Below are 23,593 nucleotides of genomic sequence, written 5' to 3' on the forward strand. Positions count from 1 at the left end.
CATCAGAGAAATATTCTAAGGATATCCTAAAAAGCAGAAGATATTAGAAAATTATGAGGATTGATAATTACAGCGCAATTCTTACCCACAGCCACCAAAACATCTATTATTTTGGTTTCTGTTCGGCTCCCACAAATACTGCTGTTGGCGATCCATTATGTGGTTCAATCATAGTTATTCAGCCCAGATCACTTTGAGCTCACCAGCCTGTGCTAATTCTCTTCTTGCGTTGGATTAGCGGTATTGTTTCCAGCTGTATTTTCAATGTCATTCCCACGTAATCTTATTTATAGAAATTTCATGGAATCTATACTAGCCAAACAAAGGATGGTCCATATCTTGTCGGTGTGAATACTTTTAAAATGTGGTGGCTGTAAATCATTGTTGTTCTTTTGAAATCACTGAGGCTTGGCCAATTCAGAATAGCAGAAGGTAAATTCATGGGGCCAGTTCACATTCAGTAAATTTCTTCTCAAAACTCTGGGGTTTTTTTTTGGATGGAAGACAAGAAGGAAGCATTGGTAAACCATTTGTACATTAATATATCGCGTATTATGATCTCACTCTATTTCCAGATGTGCAACTTATACTAACTCTTTCAAAGAAGCTTTACCTTCTAACTTTTAGCTTGAACTTTCAAACAACATGATCTCTTCCCTTTAATTATGCAAGGAGATCTGCAGTGCTTTCCAACGAATGCTGAGTAATGCTCAATGGAAACAAGTATGATTCACTCTAAAAAGTGGACAAATAGTGTCAAAATAGCATTGTAAATCAGGAAAATAAACTGATATTAAAATCAGCAGTTACCCTTGCAAGCACGCACTTTGCATAAAATTAAAATATTAGTTTCATTTCTGATGCAAACAGATGATTAAAAATTAAAGTATAAAGTCGTTTGAAGGTTGCAGAGAGTTACAGAATCTATTTACTGGTCAGTGGGATCCTCAAGACTTTTTACTGAGTCCCAGTACTCTGACTAGATGCAGCCACAGGATGGTGCTCACGGACTTTACATACTGCGTTATAAATCAGGGAAAAAAAAAAAAAAAAGGAGGGGGAAAAAAAAAAAAAAAAAGAGGGAGAGGGAGCCAGGCTCTCCCTTTGGCAGACTGTTCCTTGTCCTGCCCTGAAATACATGCGCCAGCAAGCAGTCGTGGATTAGGCTGATTTATCTCTCTACATTTACCGAGTCTTCAAAGGGCATTAGAAATAGACCTATCCGTCTGCTGCCTTGTCTTCTAGATATTATTGTTTAGCTAAAATACATAAATTAGGAACTGAAGATATACAAAATTAGCATCAATGAGTTGAACAACTTATTGCTTCAGAGGAATTGTTATCTTGCAAGCTACTCTCTTCTTGACTGATACAAGTGCTGGCCATTGCACACAGCTGGCAGTGCACTAGAATAACTGCAGATCAGACAGGATCTCCCAGATTCCTAGGTCTGGGAGATGTTTTTTAGATCTAGGAATGCTTTTTAACCTTAGCTATACAAAACAACTGGACTTACAGAGTTTCTTTAAAACTCGAACACTTCAGCAGTTTCAGTGGAAAGATACCTGTGCTCTGTGAATTTGGACAAGAGTCTGCAGGACTGGGAATCCTACTCAGCAACAGAAGGTCCTGCTTTACAGAGTTAGTCACAGGCATCTCCCTGAGACTTACTGCCTTCCCCTTCCCTAGAGGGGACTCCTACTTACATCAAGAAAGGGATGCACATCTCTGTTTCACCTATGCCTGTTGTTTCTTAACTGTAGTCCTTTGGTGGTTTCATTTGTAACTTTATACAGATGACCAGGCATGTTGTAATGAATATTTTCATTCACCTCTTAAATTCTCGGGACTTACTTACAAACTTCGTGAGCAGCAGCCTTAATTGTAAATTCAGTAGGTTATACCATAGGGTAACTCATATTTCTGTATGAATATAGATTCTGCAATTCCACGTCCCCATTGCAGTGTCTATGCATATGGCAAAAATGTGCATATATGCTACGCTTTTAATCAAGGTTTATACTAAGCCAGACAAATGCTGGAACACTAATATAAATATTTCCCCGCTGAATCATTAATCCACACCTCGCAGCACCCGGCACGGGGGAATACCTGCGTTCCAAGCCGTACTGCGGCCGAGGCACCTTCTAAATCATTTAAAACGAAGTGAACGAGGAACTTCGGGGTGAGGAAAATGAGTTAAAAGTTCGAAAAAATAGAAGAAAGAGGACACTGAAAAGCAGAGCAACGCTGCCCGGACCCCCCCGGCCCGGAGCGCCCCCCCCCCCCCCCCGGCCCTGCCTCCCCGCGCACCTGGCCGCGCCCCGCCGCGGAGGTCGGGCTCGGGGGCGGAGGGTTGGGTCTCAGCATCGCTCATGCCTCTTTTTTCTCCCCCCTTCTTTCCACCTTCTGCTCTATAATTGCCCGCCTCTTTTCGCTACCCTTTCGCCTTATCAGATGCGGCGCAGCGAGGGGACGGGCGGCCAGAGGGGAGGAAAGCGGCTCTCCCGCAGCCGCCTCAGCGCCCCCAGCCCCGCGTGAGAACGGGCGGCCGCACCCCCGCCGGCTGCTCCCCGCTGATGCCCGCACAGGTCGGTGTGAGCTCCGCTGCGTCCCCCTCGAGGGCTGGGGCGGGGGGCCGGGGCCAGGAGCGGGAGCGCTTCCCGCCCACCTGCCCGGCCAGCCCCGCGGTGTGGGGAGAGCTGGGCGAGGGAGGAGGCGATGGAGGGGTGGAAGGTGGCGAGCCTGGGGCGGGGAGGGGGATCCCCTTGGAGGCTCCTGCACAAGCTTTACTTTTAAAAATAACCCTAATGGCAGAACAACCAGTTACACTAAAGCAGGGTCTGGCTGCCGCCCGCGTCCCCCCGCGGGTGCACCCTCCCTCCCGCGGCGCGCCGAGGCAGGCCGCCTCGCCCCGGCTCCTCACGCCCGGAGCTGTTCTCCTCGCCGGTGGCTGCCCGGGCAGGCGAGCCCGCCCCGCCAGCGCTCGGCTCCCTGCCGGCGCGGGGATCCCGGCGGGCAGCCTCTGCGTCCCACAGGGAGCGTCCTCGCCTCAACTCCGAGGGGGCAACGATCCGCCCGCTGTCCCTTTCTTAACTTGGGGGGGAACTCGCTTTCAAACGGGAGGCCCGCGGATGTTGGCGGCAGGGAGCGCCCCGAAGGGGAGTTGGGGGGTCAGGAGCGGCGTCGTGTTTGGCAGCCGCAGTCCCTCAGGCCGGGCTGGAACCGCGTTGCAGGGGCTGCGGAGAGGCGAACGAAAGGCGCCCGCCGGGTGGTGGCACCGCCGGAGGGTCTGCGAGAGCCGCGACGGCGTCTCCGCCTCGCCGCCGGCCCCCTCTGCCGCCTTCCCGCCCTTCCCGTGTGGGGGCGGCGGCCATGGCGGCGGGCCCGGCGGCTCCCTCGAGGCCGCGGCGGTGCCGGGACAGGTCGCCCTCCTCCTCTCGCCCAGCGGGACGTCGACCTGAGGAACGCGTGCCTGTTCCCGGGCAGCGGGTGGACGCAGGGTCACGGCGCTCCATAACAAGCCGCCGAGACAGGAGAAATAACCACGGGCTCCCATTCAGGAGGGCGGCGCTACCCTGCCTGCCTCGGGGAAGGGTGCCAGGGCCGTGCCGAGGGGCTCTGCCTCCTCGCCCGGGCTGGGAGTGCTCCTGCAGCCAGGGCGGCACGGAGCAAGATGTACGTCGCGTTTCTGCCGGGATGAGGGGTCTCTGGGGCAAGTTGTTCCCTCAGGAGAAGGGGCCCGTTGCCAGGCCGGTGCAGGCGTCCTGAGGCCCACCCGGGAGAGGGACCGTGGGTGCAGGGGGAGCGGGGCTCACCACATGGGCAGGGCTCAGGGCTTGCGAGGGTTTGGTCTCTGCTGCCGGGGCTATTCTGTCACGTAACTGTTTACCCAATAGTTAATAAAAGGTGAAAAAAATATATAAAAAGCCGGAGGAATAGGATATTTCATTCCCAGATGATGTCAGCCACAAGGTGGCTGCAGGCCGGTGGTTGCCTTCCCTAGTTCAGTGAACTCTGAAGTGCGGGTTGTTGCAGAGGTGAACTTGGCGCGTAGTTTATCCAGCACCAGTTGCACATATCCCAATAAACCTTTCTTCTCTGGGCAATGCCTTTTCTCTAAAAAGCAGCAGTAGAGAGTGTTTCTATGTATCATTACCTGTCATATTTATAGCTCTTATTTGGGAGGAGGGTTTATATCAAATCTAGCAGATGGGGAATTGAGCCCCTGCTGTCAGTGAATATTTTAATGCCTGGGCTATTACGCAAAAAGAAATCTGTACGTTGTCAGTGGTGAAGAGAGAGTTGTATGCTGTTCTTTGAAGAGTCTACATTTACTTGCTTCAGGTGGTATTCCTGAGTGAGGGGAGAAGCATCAATACCCGGTGTGAGATACTCAAGGGGTGGATTCCAGACTGTTTAAGACTTAACTCTCTTCATTATTGCTATTGCCTGTCACTAGGCAACTGTCTGCTGGCTGTGCTGACTCCTCTGGATCCAGTCCTTGGGTGTTGGACTCTTTGTGTTCATGTAGTAGGAAGCCTGGGCATTTTGCAGTCTGGAGGATGTGTCCTAAGAACTGGGCATAGCAATACCTAAGTTTCTGGTGCACGTTTTTGTTACTGGATCTAGCTATTTGCCTCTATCGTGAGAGATTTATACTGTAAGAGGTGGGTTCAAAATATATATTTAAGTAGTGTGAAATTTGTTGATAATTTGGCTAAAACTTAGGTGCCCTCCTGTAGGAATGGGATTCACAGTGATTAAACCCACTATATATTTCTAGGTGGCGTACCCAGCATTCATGACTGGGATTTGTAACTGTAGACCTGCCAAGTCCTGAGGTAACTATGGCAGATTGTAAATACTTGAAGAGAGAAGGAGATGTAGGTCTTACCCTCTTATCTGTTTAAGAATTGTTGAGGTACTTCAGTCTGCCTTTTATATTAGATAGTGGTTGAACCACTTTCTTTGTGCCTTCTTCAGAAGACAATGAAAACATGGAAGGCAAATTCAATGATGATATGTAGGGAGTATTACAGAAAATGATACAGGAGGTAAATGGGAAGGACCCGCGACACAGAAATGTATCAAACCGAAATTTGCCGAAGTAAACCTTCAAATGCTCTCTGCTGACAGGAAGAAATCTACTAATAAGTATCTTAATTTAATTCTCCTGTAAAATACTAACAGGAGAGGGCAGCAAAAATTCTTCTTCCTGGCCCAGAAAATAGACTAAAACTAGTGCAGTAAAGTTGAGTGATAGATAAAGGTTTATAGCATGGCGTCATGAACATGTTGATGTATCTTGAGAGGTGTTTCTATATATGTTGAATAACTACACTGTTCAGATAATGAAATTTGTACTGTTCTTAACCTAGCTTCTGTGGACAGATAAATTACCCTTTCTGGAACTTGTTCTTTGGCACCAAAATTGTTTCCTGTAACCCAACTAGTTCGTCTAGGACTACCTTGAGTGTTCATGTAGTGCTGCACTCTAAAGCGTGGATATTCCTAACTGATTAAGTTACAGTAAATATTTTTGACTGTAGTATTATCTGCAAATAGAATTAGTGCTTACTCAGCTGATACTCGGCATGCCTTCTGAGCTGTGTCTGCTTTAGTCCCTGTAAGAGCCAGGTAGTACAACAGAGAGCACAGAATAAGTTGAATAATACAGGAAAAGGAACAATAGAATAGACTGTAGAGGACAGTGAGAACAGGATTTGTGTGTCCTCGGAGCAAGGTTCTGCATTTTCTGACGACTGATGTTCAAAATTGCTCAATTGAACTGATCAATGATTATTTCGTTGGGGTTATTGAGTACACGTATTTTCTATTTTATGGTAGGGTAGTTATTTTCTCACTTTTTTAATTACAGAATCCTGAAATATCTACTTTAACATCCCATTCTGTATGCTTTCTGGATATAAAGTAAATAACAGTTTTAGTCCTACTTTTATTGAGAGCTTCAGAATTCTCTACCACAGATGTCTTGATAAGGTGCTTGGAACACTGGGTTGTAGAGATACCCATTTTACCTTGTTAGGCATAGCGAACTCTACTTCCAGTGCTCGTGTATGCCTAGCAAACTACCAGTTTTCTCTTTACCTGGGCTGAATTTTCAGAACTGTTGAGTGGCCCCTTTGAGGTTCTTTGTCCCTTTCAGGTAAGATATGCTTTGGTTATAAAACTGCTGTCAGGATGACACCTTGGCTCCACTGATGTCTATGGCAAATTTCTTATTTTCTTTTTTTAATAGAATCCAGATTTTGCTCACACTTTTCATTGAAGTGGATACCTTATCTTTGCAGGTGTAATACGTCTTTTTGTTCTATGTGTTTTCAGACCTGCTGATACTGTGTGTATTGAGAAGAAGATGCTTTGTCGGTATGAGATACAGAGCTGTTTCTTCTTGGCTTTTTTAGCTGTCACAGCTTTCTTCATCAGTGATGCCCAGGGCCAAGGTAAGTCATAGATAAGAAGATGGAGCTTTTCACTCTGATGTGCAGAAATAGACTTTCTTATTCCAAGTGTTACTTCCCTCTTAGTGGGGTGTGGATCCCATACTACTGAAATGAAGTGGGAGTTTTGCTGCTGATCTCAGCGGGGCAGTAGAATGATGTGTTCATTTGTGCTCTTTGAGCATAGTATATCAAATAGCATGAATCTTTTCACAAACTGAGGTGTTGCAAAATGATTCATATGGATTTTTTTTTTTTTACTCTTATTTGCATGGAAGTACTGATCAGAAATTGCTGTGACTGCCTTTTATGTAATCAAGTAAGTTTGAAGGGCCAGCTGTGACACTAAGCTTGTGTGGAATATATACTTTTTAAATTTGTTGGAACAGTAGCTATTGTAACACTTACATCATACAGTATCGCACCAGACTGTTAAGTATCATGGACTACTTCTGCAGCTTTTGTTTAAAATCTCCTTTGTGGGTATTAAAAGATACTGCTGAGATCGTTAGGCTTAAATACTTGTTGGATCGTGTTGACAGTGGTTTGACTTCTAGAGAAAATTTGTCTTATTGCTTGGGGAAGAAGGGAGGAAGAATGCCAATGAGTTTTTATGGTTTCTAAAGAAAGAACATTTCTCTCAACTTTATATTGATGTAATTCCTTTGATATGAGACTATCTAGGCATAATTGGGAGTGGAATTTGATCCTGTGTCTCTTCTAAAGCATCTTGTATAATGCATTATTCATGAGCACATTCAGAGACATGTGGCAACCTGAGGCTTTCCAAGTTCTGGTAAATCTAAGTAGCAGTGCTGTCCAGTCTGCATGGCACTCAAGTGCTGGGGAAGCATATAATCTTGGATGTTTGGGAATCTGTGAGCATTTTACGAACCTCTCCCAGAACTTAGGGACGCGTGTAAGCAGTAGTATTTAATGTGGGCGATGTGAGGTGAATGAAGGAATACATGTTTCCAATGTTCAACACATCAATTCTGGTCAGAAATGAGGTCCAGAATGTTTGTGACTTAATGAGCCAATAAAGCAAAGCATATGGTTAGTCCTCTCTGTGTATTTCAGTCCTAATACATATGGTTAAGATTTGCAAAACAGGACTGGGGATTGAGACTTATCTCCAGAAAGTTTTGCAAGATTCCTTATACGTGGAAAACCATACTCTCTCCCCACACTTTTTTTTTGTTTTGTTAAATGTTGATTTAATTTGGTATATATAAGGAAGAAAACTCTCGAACTACGAATACAATGGAATGAAGGTCAGAGAGAGTTTTTTCCACAATCATCACACCAGCAGAAGCTAGAGTTGGTGTAGTCAATGAATAAGGAACAATACTTCCCTTGTTCTTACACTCTTTCAGCAAGCATCAGCTGCTGAATACTGTCAGCAGTGTGATACTAAGCTAAGTGGTCTGTTGCCTTGGCCCAAAATGACTGTTACGTTATTGAATGAGGTGATACGAAGTCTCTATTCCATGTTCACAGAATAAAAATATCTCTTGCTACACATAAAGTAGTAAGATATTTCTCAAATAATTTCTTTTCTCAAGGTTGCCACCCCTTGCAGTAAACGCTTCATGCAGCTGGCTAACTATTTACAGTTTAATACAGCGCTAACAGTGTGTTTGTCTGGTTTTGAGAGATGGTGTGCTCTGCCAAGGTGTGGGAAGAGCTGGTATTAGTTCCAGCTTGTGTTTCCTTCCTTTGGCAAAGCTACTCAGGTAAAGGTGTATAATGTGACTTCTTGGAAAGGAGAATATGTTTGTGAGACTGAGGCCAACATGCCTGAAGCTACAACTTATTTCTTCAACTGAGGAGTTACTGCGTTGAGCTACATGGTTTTCTCTCATTTATTGCCTGAATGCCTTATGAACCACATTGTGCCATTCAGTTTTTACACAACAACAATTATTCTTTCATCGCTGCCGTTTCTTCCTCATTCATCATAATGCCACTTAAACAAAAAAATCCACCTTTTGTCTACTTATGTTCTTAAACAGTACACAAAATAGTGCTGGGCAAGAAAAATACTTTAGAATTTTCCATTTATTCATAAAGTAACTTACTTTAAGAATTTTCCTTTCGTGTTTAAAGATGGAAACTTTTCTTTGTGTAGCAATAATTTCCATGTGTTACTAATGTAATTGCTAAGTAATTGCAGTGCATATTAACTTGTTCAATTCTTATGACAAAAGTAAACTGGAAGCCACAAGGGTTAGTTAGTATCCAATCTTAGACTACTGGATGCCTTAGAGAGCTGCACATATGCGATTTATGGTATTTTTTCCTTTCCATTAGGATACTGAATAGTTCAAAACACTCTTTCCCTATTTGTCACAAAAGTCATGTATTTGGAGTGCTAATTTACCTGGTGTCATAAACCAAAGCCTTGAACTTGTCTGTAGTTTTCTTTTGGGTGACTGCTCTAATGTTGCTGATGGCCATTCACTTTTGCATTCCTGTGAAACCACTTAACAAGCTCTAGCTACTGATTTTTATCAGTTAACTGACTCAGCTTGGATTAATTTTTTTCCCTTTCTGCAAGAAGTGAGATTTTGTTCCACAGACAATAAAGGTCCAAAGAAATAAAGATATCCTCTTCAGGTTGGTGAATGTGTAGTAATTCCCATCAGTATTTTGTTGTCTGTTCAAGTGTTAGATTTGTAACTTCCTTAGCTGTATGTACTTTTCTATGCCAGAATGTTAGTCTTTGCACAACTAAGACGCAGTTAAGTATCTGTCTGGTGAATAATTCTTTTCTTCCTTACGTTTAATTGCTGTGTGGGACCATCCATTCCCCTGCACTGCCACCTTTGATACAAAAACACCCAGTGAAAATTGACTAGTTGTGTAAAGACTACTCTGGCACAACTTTTCTAGTCTTTCACATTGTAACTCTGTAGTGAACAGAAAAACTTTTGGTGATTGTGTCCTTCTTTGCTTGTAAGATCTGTGATTGTTTCTTAGGGGCTCCCGAAATTTACCTAGTTTGGTGATGGCTAATAGCAATTAGGCCAGAATTATGCTTCTTTGTTAGAAGATGCTTTCATAAACTGTGACGTTGAAAGTAGGATGGAATGGAATGACAGGGGAAGGAAGAAGACGGCAGAGAAAACAAACTCTGAAATTCTAAGACATGATTTTTTGTCAATCCTTGGTGTTACTTTTCTTCCTACTCTGCCTCTGAATCCCCGTACAAATTTACCACTTAATCCTGGTAAAACATGCAGCATTTTTACACTTGCGTACTGTCATTGTTCAAAAGTTTATTTGCCATTCCTTAGATGAAATTAATACTAAAAGGAATTGCATATTTTACAAACTTCTAGGTACAATTTGTCACTCTTGGTTCATTCAGAACCAAACCATTGTGATTTATGTATAGCTCAAAGAGAGAATGAATCTTGAGAATGAATTAAAAGCTGTAATCCATAACTACAGTCTGCTTGGCTTTCAAAGCTTTTTGCCATAGTCTCTGTCATTTTATTACAATTATAGCATGCTGAATGTTCTTGCAGAAACCTGCCCAGCAAAACATTTTGCAATACGAGGGCCAAATTTTCAAAGAGCTGGTTTTGTATTTGCAGTGACTCCTGCACATACTCTTGCTTGCAGCCTCTCCTTCTCTAAACTCCAGGGAGGTGACAGGCAGCCTGAAGACAAGGTCTGGCAAGATTGTGCCCAGCAACTGGGGAAATGTAATTTCCCAGTGCTATGAATCAGAACAGTTTTGAGTGTGTGGAATAGGAGTGCTACCTGCTGCTTCTGTCCTCTTGCCTCTCTTCTTGAGCTTGTTCTCTGAAGTCTTTGAGAATGTGGAGGTGTTACTAAGCTGTTCTTGGTGCTTATATACTCTCTTTTCTGTGTTCTGGTGTTAAGTCCCTCCAGGCAGAGAACTGCAGAACCTGCCTTTGGTCGGGCAAAACTGTCCCTTATGGATTGAGAGGCTGGATGCAAGGAAATACATCTCTTGTATTAAACCTCCAGACTTCTACTTCTACGACCCAAAATGTTTTTGATGGTAGATGACATGAAAAAAACACCACCTCAAATCTCAAAAAAATGCAGTCTCCCTCTTTACTTCTTCTTTCTTACTCCAAGCTATTGGAAAAAGAAGCACGTAGGAAAAAGTAATCAGTTCAGGACAGGTCTTTGGCTGCTGCTAGTGCCAGAGCTGCACTGACTGTAGCAGGTCAAATGGAGAGGCCAGAGATTGTTGGCTAGCACATTGTGCCTGTTGACTCAGATGCTCCGTATGCTGTAATTCTTAAACCTCAGAAATATCATGAGAACTGTTGGTTTATTGTATCAAGTGGACCAACAAGCTGTGGGCATGAACCTAATCAATTAAGAGCTATCTTGGGCCCTGAGAAAAAGAAATTGCCACTTCCTCACTTCAGATGATTTCCCTTATTTCTTAGACTTACTAACAGAAACCTTAAGGATGGTAGTGGCAGAGACACCAAGGGTTTAAAAAATGAAGGAGAAAGTCCAGGGGGCTGTGGAGGTAGTGGGAAGAGGAGGGGTAAGGTTGATGGAGGAGTTTATTAAGCTTTTCTAGCCCTTTCTATTGTTCAGCCTCTGCATAGCTTCCCTGGCTGCCTTTCCCTCTAGCTCAGTTATTTCTGTGAGCCAAACCCTATTCAAATGTATGATGATTTCCCTGTATTGACAGCCTTGGATACCACAGGCTGCACAACAACAACTCTGCTCCAGTTGTTTGCTGTGAAGGAGGGATGTGGCTCCCTGAAGCAGAGCAGAAATGCTATGTAGAGTATTGTCCAGCATCCGTGGAGCTTGCCTCAGCGGAAGGATGCAAAGCTGTGAAAAACAAGTTTATGTGCATAGACACAAAGTTGCTCATATTACAGTAGCAACATAGGGTGGATTTTCCATTTGTTCCTCTGTGTGTTGCTTCACGGAAAGATCACCCCTTTCTCAATCATTTCATGCTTTTGTTCACTTCACCTGCTGCTTCTCTTTGAAACCTAGGTGGTGGCACAATGTAAATAGAAGCTAGATTTTCTTACCATCCAGATTGCCCCTGTCTAAATCTTGACTAGCCTGTGCATGCCTGCTAGTCTTGATGAGACTGAAGCAGTGCTTGCAGCTGGGCAAGTCTGTGTGCTGCTTAGGCTAGGTTTGCAAATTGAGCAGCTCATGTTCCCTCTGCCTTGTGCATGCCTATCTTTCCTCTTGGTTATTGTGTCTTCACAAGGCTTTGAAAATTTGGCCCTGAGTGACCTTAAATGTGGGGAAGCGCCCACAGTAATGCGAGGTAAAGGAGGCTAGGTAGTGCATATTGTCAGGGTAAGCAAGGAGAGCAATTTTAATTCCCATATATTAACAAAGAGCATTTATTTTCATTACCAGCTTTGCCTGCTAAACTAGAGTCTTAACATCTAACACTCTGTCTTTTTGTCCTCTGCTCTTAGGTTGTTAGTTTGTTTTTATAAAGAGATAAATAAAAGGTATGTCTGAGGGAAGTAGTGCACCTGGGGATGTCATTTTACAAACTAATAAACTGATGTATGTGACATTTGGAATAACTTGCATCCTTTATGATTAAAATTTTGTGTTGTCTTCCTATATGTGTTTATTTTTCTGTTTGTTTGAAATTGGTTGTTGCTTTTTATTTGAATTTAAAACATTATTTTCTTTCCCCACTTGCAGTGTCCCCACCAACAAGACTAAGATATAATGTAGTCAGTCCTGACAGTGTACAGATCTCTTGGAAAGCCCCCAAAGGGCGATTCACTGGATATAAGCTTCTGGTCACTCCAAGTACAGGTAAAACAGAACTCTGTACATTCTCTTTCAAGGTGAAAGGACTGTCTTCCTAAGGCTGAACAGCATTTCAGAGGCTAGTGTCATCCTTCAGGACTAAGGAACTGTGAGCAGGCTGTGGATAATGGAGTACTGGCTGGTCAACAGAGGAGAGAAATAGATCCCACCAGAGGGTGGTCATAGGCATAGAATGTGAGAATTGAATGCTGAAGGTAGTAGAAGTGGGTGGGTGCTAGTTATGCTTCATATGTAGTTCTTGGGAATTGTCACTGATCATCTGCCTTTACCTTTCTTCCTGTGGGGTGTAAGGAAGTCTAGGAAGTGTTCAAGGGAGAACACAGGAATGCTATTTCAGTCAAAGCTTAGAGATGGATCTCCCTGGCCCGTTTCCCACAGTGAGCTCCCCAGAAAAGACCAGAAAGATTTTAGGCCAAACTTAAAAAAACCAACAAAACAAACCAAAACACCAAACCTCTTAAATTTTTTTTGAATGAAAACTTAAAATGTAAAGATAGGCAACAATGTGGCTATATTGGGCTACCTGTGTAGAGGTATCATTTCTGTACATATTTAAATATATATATAGATACACACTTTAAACATACAGCTAAACCCCGTATTTGTACATATTTGTATACAATCTCTATGTATGTATACATAGAAAAGTTTAATATTTGTTTTTATACGTGAGAATTTCCTTGCCCAAAGGAAGTGGGCAAAGGGGGTATTCGGAGATAATGTGGGTACGATGGGGTCAGAACTGGCAGCTGATCAGAGCAGTGTGAAAGCCTGTGGGTATGATGTGACCCAACTTGACAGCTTTTTGTCAAATGTTTCTTTTTTTCTTAATTAATAGTTTTGCTGGACACTGAGGCTATTCCATGAGGCCCAGATACAAAGGCTGATTGATTGATCTTAGAGTGTTTCGATTGAAGAAAACTGGTCTGTCTTTGGTCAGGCTGCCTGACTTCTTGCTTTTCTGGGATGTCTCTGGCCTAGCTGTATGGATAGTCCCAAAAGTGGGAACACTTGCGTCATTGTAAAGCCTGAGGTAGTTTTAAGTCATTACACTTACTGTGCTATAAGAGCAAACAAAGTTATGTATTTGTGGGGGTTTTTTCTCTTTTCTCTTACAGGTGGAAAAACCAATCAATTAATTCTTCAAAACACTGCAACCAAAGCAATTATTCAAGGTCTTATTCCAGATCAAAACTATGCCCTTCAGATCATTGCCTTCAGTGAAGACGAGGAGAGTAAGCCCGCACAAGGCCAGTTCAGAAGTATGTGTCTTTTTATGCCTGACATGCAGAATTTATCAGATATTTAATGTAACTTATGAAATTGTAACAAAGTCTGACACAAAGGGGGATGATGGAAAAACAATTTTTTCTGTTTTGGAAGGTTAATCAGAGCTACAGATTTTACCTGATACACGTGCAGCTGGAGGCCTGAATTAATCCAGTTGCACAGGAGATTCTTGCTTTGGGCTGTCTTTGTTTCCATTAATTTGTAATCCCTTTCTTCCCCATTCCATTATGAAATTAGCCAGTATCTTGCGGAAAAGAATCTTCAATGAGCGGAAACAAGAAGGGAAGTGATATATTCTGGTACTTAAAGTTCCTTCCCTTCGTCCAGCTTTTTATTCAAATGTTCTTACAGCTGTGCCAATTGGCAACTAGTTGCTAGTTCAATGATACTGTGAAATGCTAAATTCTTACTGGTCTTAAACTGTCAAATATGTTTACAAATTATGCTTAAGACTTTTATCTGACCTACACATACTGTTGATGTCTATGTCATAGTGATATATGTGTGTCCTAGGTGATTTGTTTTGATCTGCGTCTTAAACAGTCCTGTTAAATATCATCAGTGAGATTCGGTCAAAAAAGACAAAATGTGACAGTCTGGGAGTACACTTGAAAGCTTGCTGAATTCCCTTGATACTGAGTATTTCTTACTGTCATTGCTAAACCACCTTTCTCTTAGAACCAGTGCAAGGTAAAATATGCTGACTGCTTGATGTGGTGTGCGTCAAAATCTTTCTAGCTTTTCATCACTGCAACTGTGTGTTTACTGCTTTAAGTTCTATCCTGGTTAGGAAGCCCACAAAACCACAGATTACTTTAGCATTAAAGAGCAGCCCACAGAAAGCTGCACCAGCTATTATAATGTTAGGTGTGGCTGTTTTTTAAACTACCTCTGTTCTTCAGGAAATGTAGAAGTGGCAACTTGATTTAAGAATATGGGAGTTTGTTCTATTTAGTATACTCTTTGCTGCAGGTGAAAACGTGTAGTACCTAAAGAGGCTGGAGTTTCATTTGACAATATGATGCTTTGCATGAGTAAAACCAGTTACAGCATGTATACAAATCCTTCTTTTTTGCTATCCTGTATTCTGTGTTTTTTTTAATCCTTCTCTGAGAAGTGGTCATTAATTCTTGAGATGAAAAAGGTCAAACATACACAAAGCTTCAAGGATATCCTCTGGTTTAGAGCATTGGAAGTATGTTTTTAATGCTGCTGGTTGTAACTGATGCACAAAGAATTCTCAAGCCTACAATGAAATCTTGTTGTTAAAAGAGCACTCCTCTATATTGCCAGGTTTACTTTCTTATTATAGTGCTGCTTGTGAGTTACTGTACCTAGTATGTAATTGACAAAGATCACTGGGGAATTTTTTTCCTTTTAAAATGCAGCTGTAAAAACCTGCATTGGATAAGTTTTTCGTCTGTGTAAATATGTGAGTAAAACTGGTGTCGTCTTGTCTGTTCTTCCTATGTGGTTAGAATTTTGACAGTTAGAAATGGCTTTCCCAAATCCAGAAATCTCCATCAGGATGTGACCAACTTGTCTCCTATGAGCATTTTCAGACTTTTGTACTGTTGCTCTGGAAACTTGCCACTCAACAGCACTAGCAATAGAGGAGGCCATCAAGCAAGTTTGCTCTCAGCCTTTTCTCAAAGGAATGCTCGTAGAAAGCTAAGCAATGACATCCGTTCTGACTAGTATTATTCTGATAATTTAATCTCTTTTTATTTCAGTGGGAGACTTGTTTAGGTAAGGATTAAATCCAGACTTCTGAGTAAGACCTGGTGTCGTCATGGCTTTATGTGTAACCCTGCTAGTAACCAAGATCTACCTTGGTAAAATTTGACTCCTCAGCAAGTTTGTGGACCTGAATTTGCTTCTGAATCAGTTTCACAACTGTTTGCTGAAGGTAGAGGTGATGTGCAGGTACACATGCTGTATTAGAAAGGAGAGGAGTCAAAACTTCAGTTATTTTTTTCAGCAGTTTTCCTATCTCTGTGCCTGGAGTGTGAAGGCTGTAGGTTCTGCAGAGGGTTATCACACTGAGAAGGTCACACTCAGATATTTGACAGTGGCTTGTTGTCTTCTTAAGGCCACTAGGATTTTCTTGTGATTATATTTTGGATTGGAACTTAAGAGCACTCTTGGCTTTTCCAGATATTCCTTATAGTACTGGCTAAATTAGTGAAATCCATTTGACTTTGGTTCTACTTCTGTAAAACAGGATACTTGTTTTGTCTATTTTATATCGTACGTTTCAAGAGACAGATAACCTTCTTTCACCCCCTGAAAGTGTTTTTTTGAGCAATGTAGCACAGAGATTCTCTGATCCTGGCTAAGACTCAGTGCCTGCTTGGTTGAATGTTGGTCACAATCCAGCTCTACATAAACTAAAGATTTTAATTGGAGTAGATTTTTATTTTCTATAAAAGATGTTCTCTGTTTCATTCTTTTAAGCTGTTCCTGGCCATTGTAGACAGCTGGTGCGTTGACACCAATTAGTGTTCTAAGGAAACTCTGAAAGGATTTTTTTTTTTTCCCTAATATGTGACTTTAGCAATGATTTTGCCAGAACCTTTCAGAATAGTAGCCAGTATCACTCTACTCATAATGTAATATTAGGAATTGCTGATCAAGCTGGGTTCTTCTTGGGCGTTATGAGAGATTTGGGCCGTAAGGAAGGTATCCCACCTACTTGTGGGACAGGAAACTGTTGTAGTCAGAGCTTTGGATCAGCTTTGCTCTCATGGGAGTATCTGGTGCCCTGAACACAGATTTAGGCATGAGATCTAAGCTGGTTCTTTAAAAAGGATAATGTAACAGCTGGCTTATGTGCTTTTGTGTTGAATGATTTGAAGTGGAACTCTGCAATGCTGGATTTACCCCAGCCAGCTTTGCCAATTTTCTGGACTATATTTCCAGTGCTGGATCTTGTCAGCGTGGGCTTAGGTGCTGATGTCACTGTATTTGGACTCTAATGTGTGAAGAGAGTCACTTTTGAGAATGTTAATGATGATAGGATGGGGAAAGATTAATAACAAGAATAAATCCAAAGGGAGGGAGGGAAAATCCAGAAACAGTCACTTGTTACCTAAGCATATTGCAAGATGTTGCATGCAACTTCTTTACCTGGAAGAAGAAAATTACATGCTTCTGATTGCACTGTTTCTAGTGTGATTGACTTTTTTTTTCCCCTCTTACTTTTCAGTTAAAGATATAGAGAGAAGAAAAGAAACAAGTAAATCCAAGGTGAAGGATCCAGAAAAAACAAATGCGAGTAAACCAGCTCCAGAAGGTCAGATCATAACACATATGACTTGTGTGATATTCTGAAAAAAATCGGCTTTGTTATTTAACTTGGCCATTGTTTAGATTTTCTTTAAGTCCGTACTTTAAATCTGGTTCCCATGGCTAAGTTAAACAGAATGGAAAAATCAGTATTTTCAGGAATATTGGAGAGTTGCTACAATGGAGGGATTGCTTTTAGATCTGTGTTTTGTTTCACCACTTTCTATAGTAAGCACTAAATACCACCGTAAATAGCATAAAAGCAGTCTCTGAACCTGCATTAAACACTCATGTTGCCAGTCCTTCTCCACTGGGTGCACTTTGAGTAGTGAAAGAATTGCGTGCTCTGTGTGTGTGTGTTTACAAAACAGTAACTTCATATCATCTTGGCTGCAAGACAGACTTGCAGGATTAATTCCCACCTAAGGTCAAATAGGTATTATTGTATAATTGGGCACATAACAACTTGATGACTCTGTCCTAATGTAGGTCATTTGAAATATTTTGAGGTGAAAAAAAGGTGTTAATTTTGTCTGGTTGCAAGGAGCCAGTCTTCTGGTGAAATGTGACATTGTTTGTCATGAGGAGCTTGTCTAGTATGGACAGTGAAATCTATTTCAAGCTTAATATATAACTCTATTTCCTGTTATTCTAAAATTCAAATACCATCTTCTTTATGAAGTAACCCCAACAGTAATTATTTCCTTCAGTGGTTATTTATGATGTACGGAACAAGCACAGCTGAGAATAGCTTGATATGACCATAAATAGTCTCTCTGTGAATAAACTGGACAGTTTCAAAGATCCCATTTCTCCTGTCCCATTTAGCTTTGTCTCCTACTAATGCAAGTATCAAAGACCTCACCCAAAGCTCCTTGAAGCCCATGCAAATTTTTCTCACTTCAGTGGGTTTTTCTTCTTACCACGCATACTTGTGTCATGTTGTATTTATTAACACTATACAAGTTTGTTTCCATACAGCATTTCTCAAGCCAAAGCACCCTTGAATTCATCACATTGGGTGCCTTGGGGAAAATGTTAGCTAGTATTTACAACACTTAAAGAAGCAAGTTATACCTGCTGGTGCATGCTGGGGTAGTGGATAGGTGATCTTTCTTTCATGTCTGGAGGAGGACTGAGTTGGAAGAAATGACAGAACTAACGAAGGAAAATGTGATTTGTTTTCTTAATGAAGGACAAGTGATAAAAGTTGAAGGAGGGAAAACTGGGCCTGTAATAGGAAAACGTTGATTAAATGCAGACAGAGGAAAGTGTCTGCCAGACTGTGGGAGAGGATTTACGCTTTTTCATGGAGTAGGGGCAAAAATGCAGCTGGCAAGAAGAGACTGGATCTGCAGTCTCTCCCTTTTTTAGGATTCTTGTTTACTTGCAAAGTCTTTAGCTCAATCTCTTTCCTCCTCCCTGCACAACTTTTTACTCATCTAAGCTTCTTCAGTTGTGTTGGGGCAGTTTATATCCGAGCAAAATACACTTCAGTCCAGCACTTGTGAAAAGCTGTTGCCTTACACTTACTGTAGCAGGTTTTACTGGAAAACTGGGGTGTATATCTGAAAGAAAGGCAGAACTTACAAACTCTGATCAGCAAAACTGACCCAAAAGAAAAAACGTTATGCTAATTTTTATGAATTCTTGATTTTGTTTAGCCCTATTCCCAACCCAGCTATATTTTAATGTAAAGTAATAGACTTTTTTCCTACTGGCTACCTATTGCATATTTCTTCCCAGTGCGCAGTATAATGATTATTCAAAGTGATGGAGATTCCAACTGAATGACTTCAGTGGGAGTAGAGTGAGAGTCCAAGCAAAAGAACTTGTGCAGAAATAACAGCATCAGCAAAAAATGTGTAGCTGGGATAGAAGTGAATTCAGAACTGATACACAAAGTGTAATGGTATTAAAACTTTCCTAGTTTAGTATATAAAGGCCATTCCACCTCAAATTGAAACTGGATCAAAAAAAATTAAGGAAGAGTCTGTGAAAGAAATGGACTAAAGAAATAAGAGCAAAATTTTATGGCAAAACCATGAAGAATAACTTGATCCTCTGCAGATGTTTGACAGGAAATGATCTGAGTATGACCAAATGAATTCAGGCCAGCAGTTAATTGGTTTCATAACAATTTAGTGTATGGCTAAATTGGATGGATTTAATATCAACCCTGATACATTCTGTGGCTGTGTTATATCCCTGATCAAGTTGGGAAGACCTTAGGAGTTAACAGTACAGAAGAAATTATTAGGTAGTATAATATCTGAAAACAAGAGCAATCTTTGCCCACAAGACAAATTGAAAACAACCGTTGTCCAGTTTGGTATTGTCAGTGATTGTGGCTTCTGCTCTTGTCTTGACTAAAAGAATAGTAAAAGCCTATTTCACCATTTCTGTGAGTATTAGAGTCGAGTTTTGATGTAAGGAGGTGCCTTCTGTGAACATCTGCCCCACTTGTTAGGAAGGGTGTTTATATAAGAAGAAACTAGTGTGTCTTTGCAAAGCTTAGAAAGGCAAAGGTCATCACGTCATTCTGCTACGGAGAATCGTCTGGCAAAATTCTCCGATGTGAGTATTAGGACAGATTTGGCATTTAGTAGGCCAGAAAATCCAAAATCAGTATTTTGGGACAAAACTTGTAAAGCACAGTAGTACACTGGTCAGTGTGTGTGAAAAACCGTGTGGACTGTGTCAGTAATGCAAGGTCCAGTTTGTGCGTTATGGTAACTCATGATCCTGCTGATTTTCCTGAAAGGCACAAAAGGCACATAACCATAGAAATTTGCTGGTTTTAAATAGTTGATATATTTTCTTCAGGGTCACATAATAAAACCCAGAAGTTTTGCTTTCCATTTCAGTGGGACAAAGATTTCACCATAACCCTTCTACTCATAGAAACCAGCTCTTCACTAAGAGATACAAGATGGGTATCTATGTTAAAGATTCCAGATGGTTTCAAAGCTTCTCATTCTTATTTTCATCTGTGGTTTGGAGGACTGATTCTGCAGTGCTGTTGTCTAATTACCAACTGTTTGAGGCTCTAGGTAGTGCTGGAGGTGTGGATGTCTTCTCCTAAACTCTCAAATCTACCTATTTCGTCTGTCCTTAAATGAGATTGTATTGGGGTTTTGCTGTGTCTTCATAGAACTCTGGCAGTGGCTTGTGTGGTTTGCTAGTTTTACAGCAGCTTCGTTTAACCTACATTAAAATTTTCCATCTATTGTGTCCTGCCCATTCAAGTAGTTTGAAAAGATTTACTCCTGTCTTTCCTGCTCTGAGTACTGTGCTCTTATCTCAAACAAACCTCCAGTGTATATCCAGTAGTTAATTAATTCAGGTTTAATGTCTAGCACTCATCCATCAAATGGTCCATTTATATTTGATTTCCAGAATCCTTCTCTAGTTCTTCTGCACAACCACTTTCAAGTCTTGAATCTCCTTTCTCTATTTTTCAGAACCTGTCAGTTTTCAGCTTAGTGATTTATTGCTGCAGTGCATGTTCATATTAATAATGTCAGAAGGCTTTTCTCTTTCTCTCTGTTGAGATAAAGCTCACAGACTCAGCTTCTTTCAGCACGCACTGATATTTGAGTACTTGTACCCTGGCGTTTCTCCAACTCCGTCGTGTACAAAGCTCTTTTCTGTGCAGCGACAGGGGTTAATACATTCTGCGCCTTCTCAGATGTTTTACAATTTCTCAGAGAGCTTCTATGAGTGATTCTCTAATCAAATCCCTTCGGGGAGGGAAGAATCACAGCGTTTTGACTATACCCTGTGGCAAATATGCAACTATATCCTTTCTCTGCAGAGTATTTCTCTGTGTCTCCGAAATATTTTTAGCCACCCATTTCAATAAAAACAACAAAACACTGAGGGCCAGTTTTATTTTCTTTCTTGTGGACTTTATTTTGTTTTTTTTTAGTTGAGAGGTGTGATGGCTTAGTCTAGGCTAGCAGCCACACTCCCACGTAGCTGCTTGCTCACTCCCCTCTCCAGCAGGATGGGAGAGAAGAGGAAGAATAGGAATGAAAAAGCTCATGTGTTGAGATAAAGACAGGGAGACTGCTTACCAATTACCATGGTAGGCAAACAGACTCAACTGGGGCAAAATTTACTTAATAATAAAAAAAAGCTAATGAAGATAGTGGGAAACAAAAAAGACAAACTTTAAAATAACAGCTGTCCTCCCTGCTTTCCCAGGCTCAACTTGACCTTCTCTCTCCTCCGAGGCTCCTCTCCTCCTTCTGTGTTATCACTGCTGGTACATTCAGTCCAAGTCCCTTCACAGATGAAGCAAGTGGTGCAAGAGGGGTGTTAAGGAGTTATGATCAGGATGTAGTGTTTTCTCTCTGCCATTCCTTTCCTTTTACACCTTTCTTCTTCTCCAGTGTGTGTCCTCCACAGGCTGCGGGGAATATCTGCTCCACCATGGAGCACTTCCTCCTCCAACTTTGGGGTTTAGTCTGCTGTTTCTCACTCTTTTTTTTTTTTTTTTTTTTTCCCCTCTTCCTCTTTCTGACTGGCATTTTCTGCCCTTTCTTAAATATGCTTTCCCAGAGATGCCACCAGCTGTGCACAGGCACAGGGCGGCCCCTGGCCTCTTTGCAGAAAGATTACCCCTGCAGCCTCCCTGGTGTCAAACCTGGGCACAGACACCCAATACAAGAGGTGCTCTTTCGGTGCTCTACTAGAGTAAAGCATTTACAGAGTCTTAAACCTGTTCTGTTCTGAAATTCCCTTATGCAAATCTCAAATTGAGATGATTTAGGACAGCATAGTGCATGTATGGAGCAGATTTGTCTTCTGAATCAAGTTTTTGTGGGATAAGCCTTCTGCAGACTGTAGACTATTAAAATGATGAGAAATAAGGTCCCATAAAAGATTATGTGATTTATGTATGATGCAATGTAACAGCTACTTTCTCATCGTAAAGTGCATGTAATACAATCATATAGTAAGTATGACTTGTTAGGGAGGTCAGAGATCTTCACTGCACAGCAGAGAACATGCTGGTTAGTTCAGCCTTCCCAAATGAAAGCCTTCTCCATTTCAGCCCTGGAGCAAGTCCATTAGGGGCAGGTGTGGATATTTTGCCAATTCCTATGAAAATCTAGTCACCTGTGGCCCAGTTAAAAAGCCTGGGAGAACTGCAGCTTTTTTAATCTCTTAGATGCTTCTTTCTGACGGACTCACCTTTACCACGTGCCAGGGACCAAACTATCAGAACATTACCTGAGCTGCTTGGGCCAGTGTGGGGCCAGCTGGATGACCTGAGAAAAGGGGTATTGCCCCTCAGTTCCCTGCCCAAACAAAGTATACAGGAGGAAGCTCTAGGACAAATCAACTCACAATAAAAGCTAGATCTGAGTTTCTCATTGTGGGAGATGGAGACAAGCAGGTAGAAGTTTAGGAAAGAAAATTTATAGCTAATCTGTTGGGTCATGAGTATAGAAAGGACAATTTGGGAATGGAAAAATTAGGCACTGGGTGAGTGAAAAATAATGTAGAAGTCATAGTGGGCCTAAAGAGATAGGAAAAAACTGCAGAAGGTCTTTTTAATGAGCCGTGTAATGCCATATCTCATCTGTCACAAAGTATAATAGAAGGATGCAGGTGCCAAGTTATGTTATCTGTATGTAGGTAATATAACATGAGCTAATGTTAAAAACATTGAGCAGTGACTTCGTGTGTCTTGATCGATATTCCTGCATTTGTATATTAATTTAAATATAGATGTAAAAATTACCTGTAAGGGTAAACAAATGTTTCCTTTGAAAGAATACAATATTATTAGTGACCTTTAGTGAATTTACTATTGTTAGTGATATTATGCATAAATATATATATACACACAAGTTATAAATATTGCGGAGCATGACTGCTCACTCAGAGTTCCCTCTGCCACATGCTGGTCCCACTCTTATCGTTGTTTTCTTCACTAAACAGTGCTGCACAAAGAAGAAATTTTGGTCGTATTGTACTAAATTTTGAGGTTTTAGCACTTTCAGGGTTTAGTGTCATAAAGTCTCCTGGAAAGAGACCTGAAGCCATCTGTCATATGATGCTTACCTGCTAAATATTGATAGGAATAAGTACGCCTGCAGTTGTGGTGAGTGTGCTCTACCAGTGCTCTGAATCATGCAGAAACAATGTCTCTCTGGTGCTGGATCTTTTGTAGTTTTTCTTGTGAACATACCTTTTGGCTTCCTGGTCTGGGCCTAGAAAATAGGTGGAGTTGTCAGCTGCCTGCAAAAACTGTGTAGGCATATCCAAAGATATTCTGTTTTGCAGTGAGATAGTTTTTGATGTTTTTTGTCTTCCCAATGTGTTTTACGTTATTAGTGATATTATTACTTACATTATTTCTACAGTCTTTCAAAGTAAGTGTTTCTGAATGACTTTTTTTTCTCATAATATTTTTTCTTCCAGTGCTATGCACGCTATCAGATAATGCAAAAGGCGTATCATTCCTCAAAATGACATGGTATACATGTCTGAGGTTTCTATTATACTAAGTCTTGCAGTGATGTCACAACAGTCTTCAGATAGTGATAGAAATGTGAGGTGCAGTAAACTTTAAAAATTAAACTGATTTGCTTTCTTCTTCCAATACTGCTGTCACCTTTGATGCAAATAGTCTTTGACAATCACTCTGTGGCTGCTGAATGGCAGTGTTTAAGCAGAGTAGGAAAAAATCCGCAGAGTGATATATTAAGATACTA

General features: G+C 41.5%; 1 protein-coding gene across 3 annotated transcripts in view; it reads left to right on the top strand.

The window, feature by feature from the left end:
• Positions 1–2,716: 2,716 nt before the first annotated feature.
• COL14A1 (collagen type XIV alpha 1 chain) overlaps positions 2,717–23,593 on the top strand; it is a 121,771-nt gene continuing 100,894 nt past the window's right edge. For 2 of the 3 annotated variants that reach the window (XM_009947615.2, XM_086466165.1), the window contains exons 1-4: positions 6,380–6,467; positions 12,153–12,269; positions 13,403–13,546; positions 16,783–16,869. In XM_009947615.2, the coding sequence (XP_009945917.2) occupies positions 6,380–6,467; positions 12,153–12,269; positions 13,403–13,546; positions 16,783–16,869 (436 nt within the window). Of the gene's footprint in view, positions 2,755–6,309; positions 6,468–12,152; positions 12,270–13,402; positions 13,547–16,782; positions 16,870–23,593 lie in introns of those variants that run through there. The other variant, XM_086466166.1, reaches the window with a different exon arrangement.

The sequence above is a fragment of the Leptosomus discolor genome, chromosome 5 (assembly GCF_034619465.1).
Source record: "Leptosomus discolor isolate bLepDis1 chromosome 5, bLepDis1.hap2, whole genome shotgun sequence".
Lineage (NCBI taxonomy): Eukaryota > Metazoa > Chordata > Aves > Leptosomiformes > Leptosomidae > Leptosomus > Leptosomus discolor.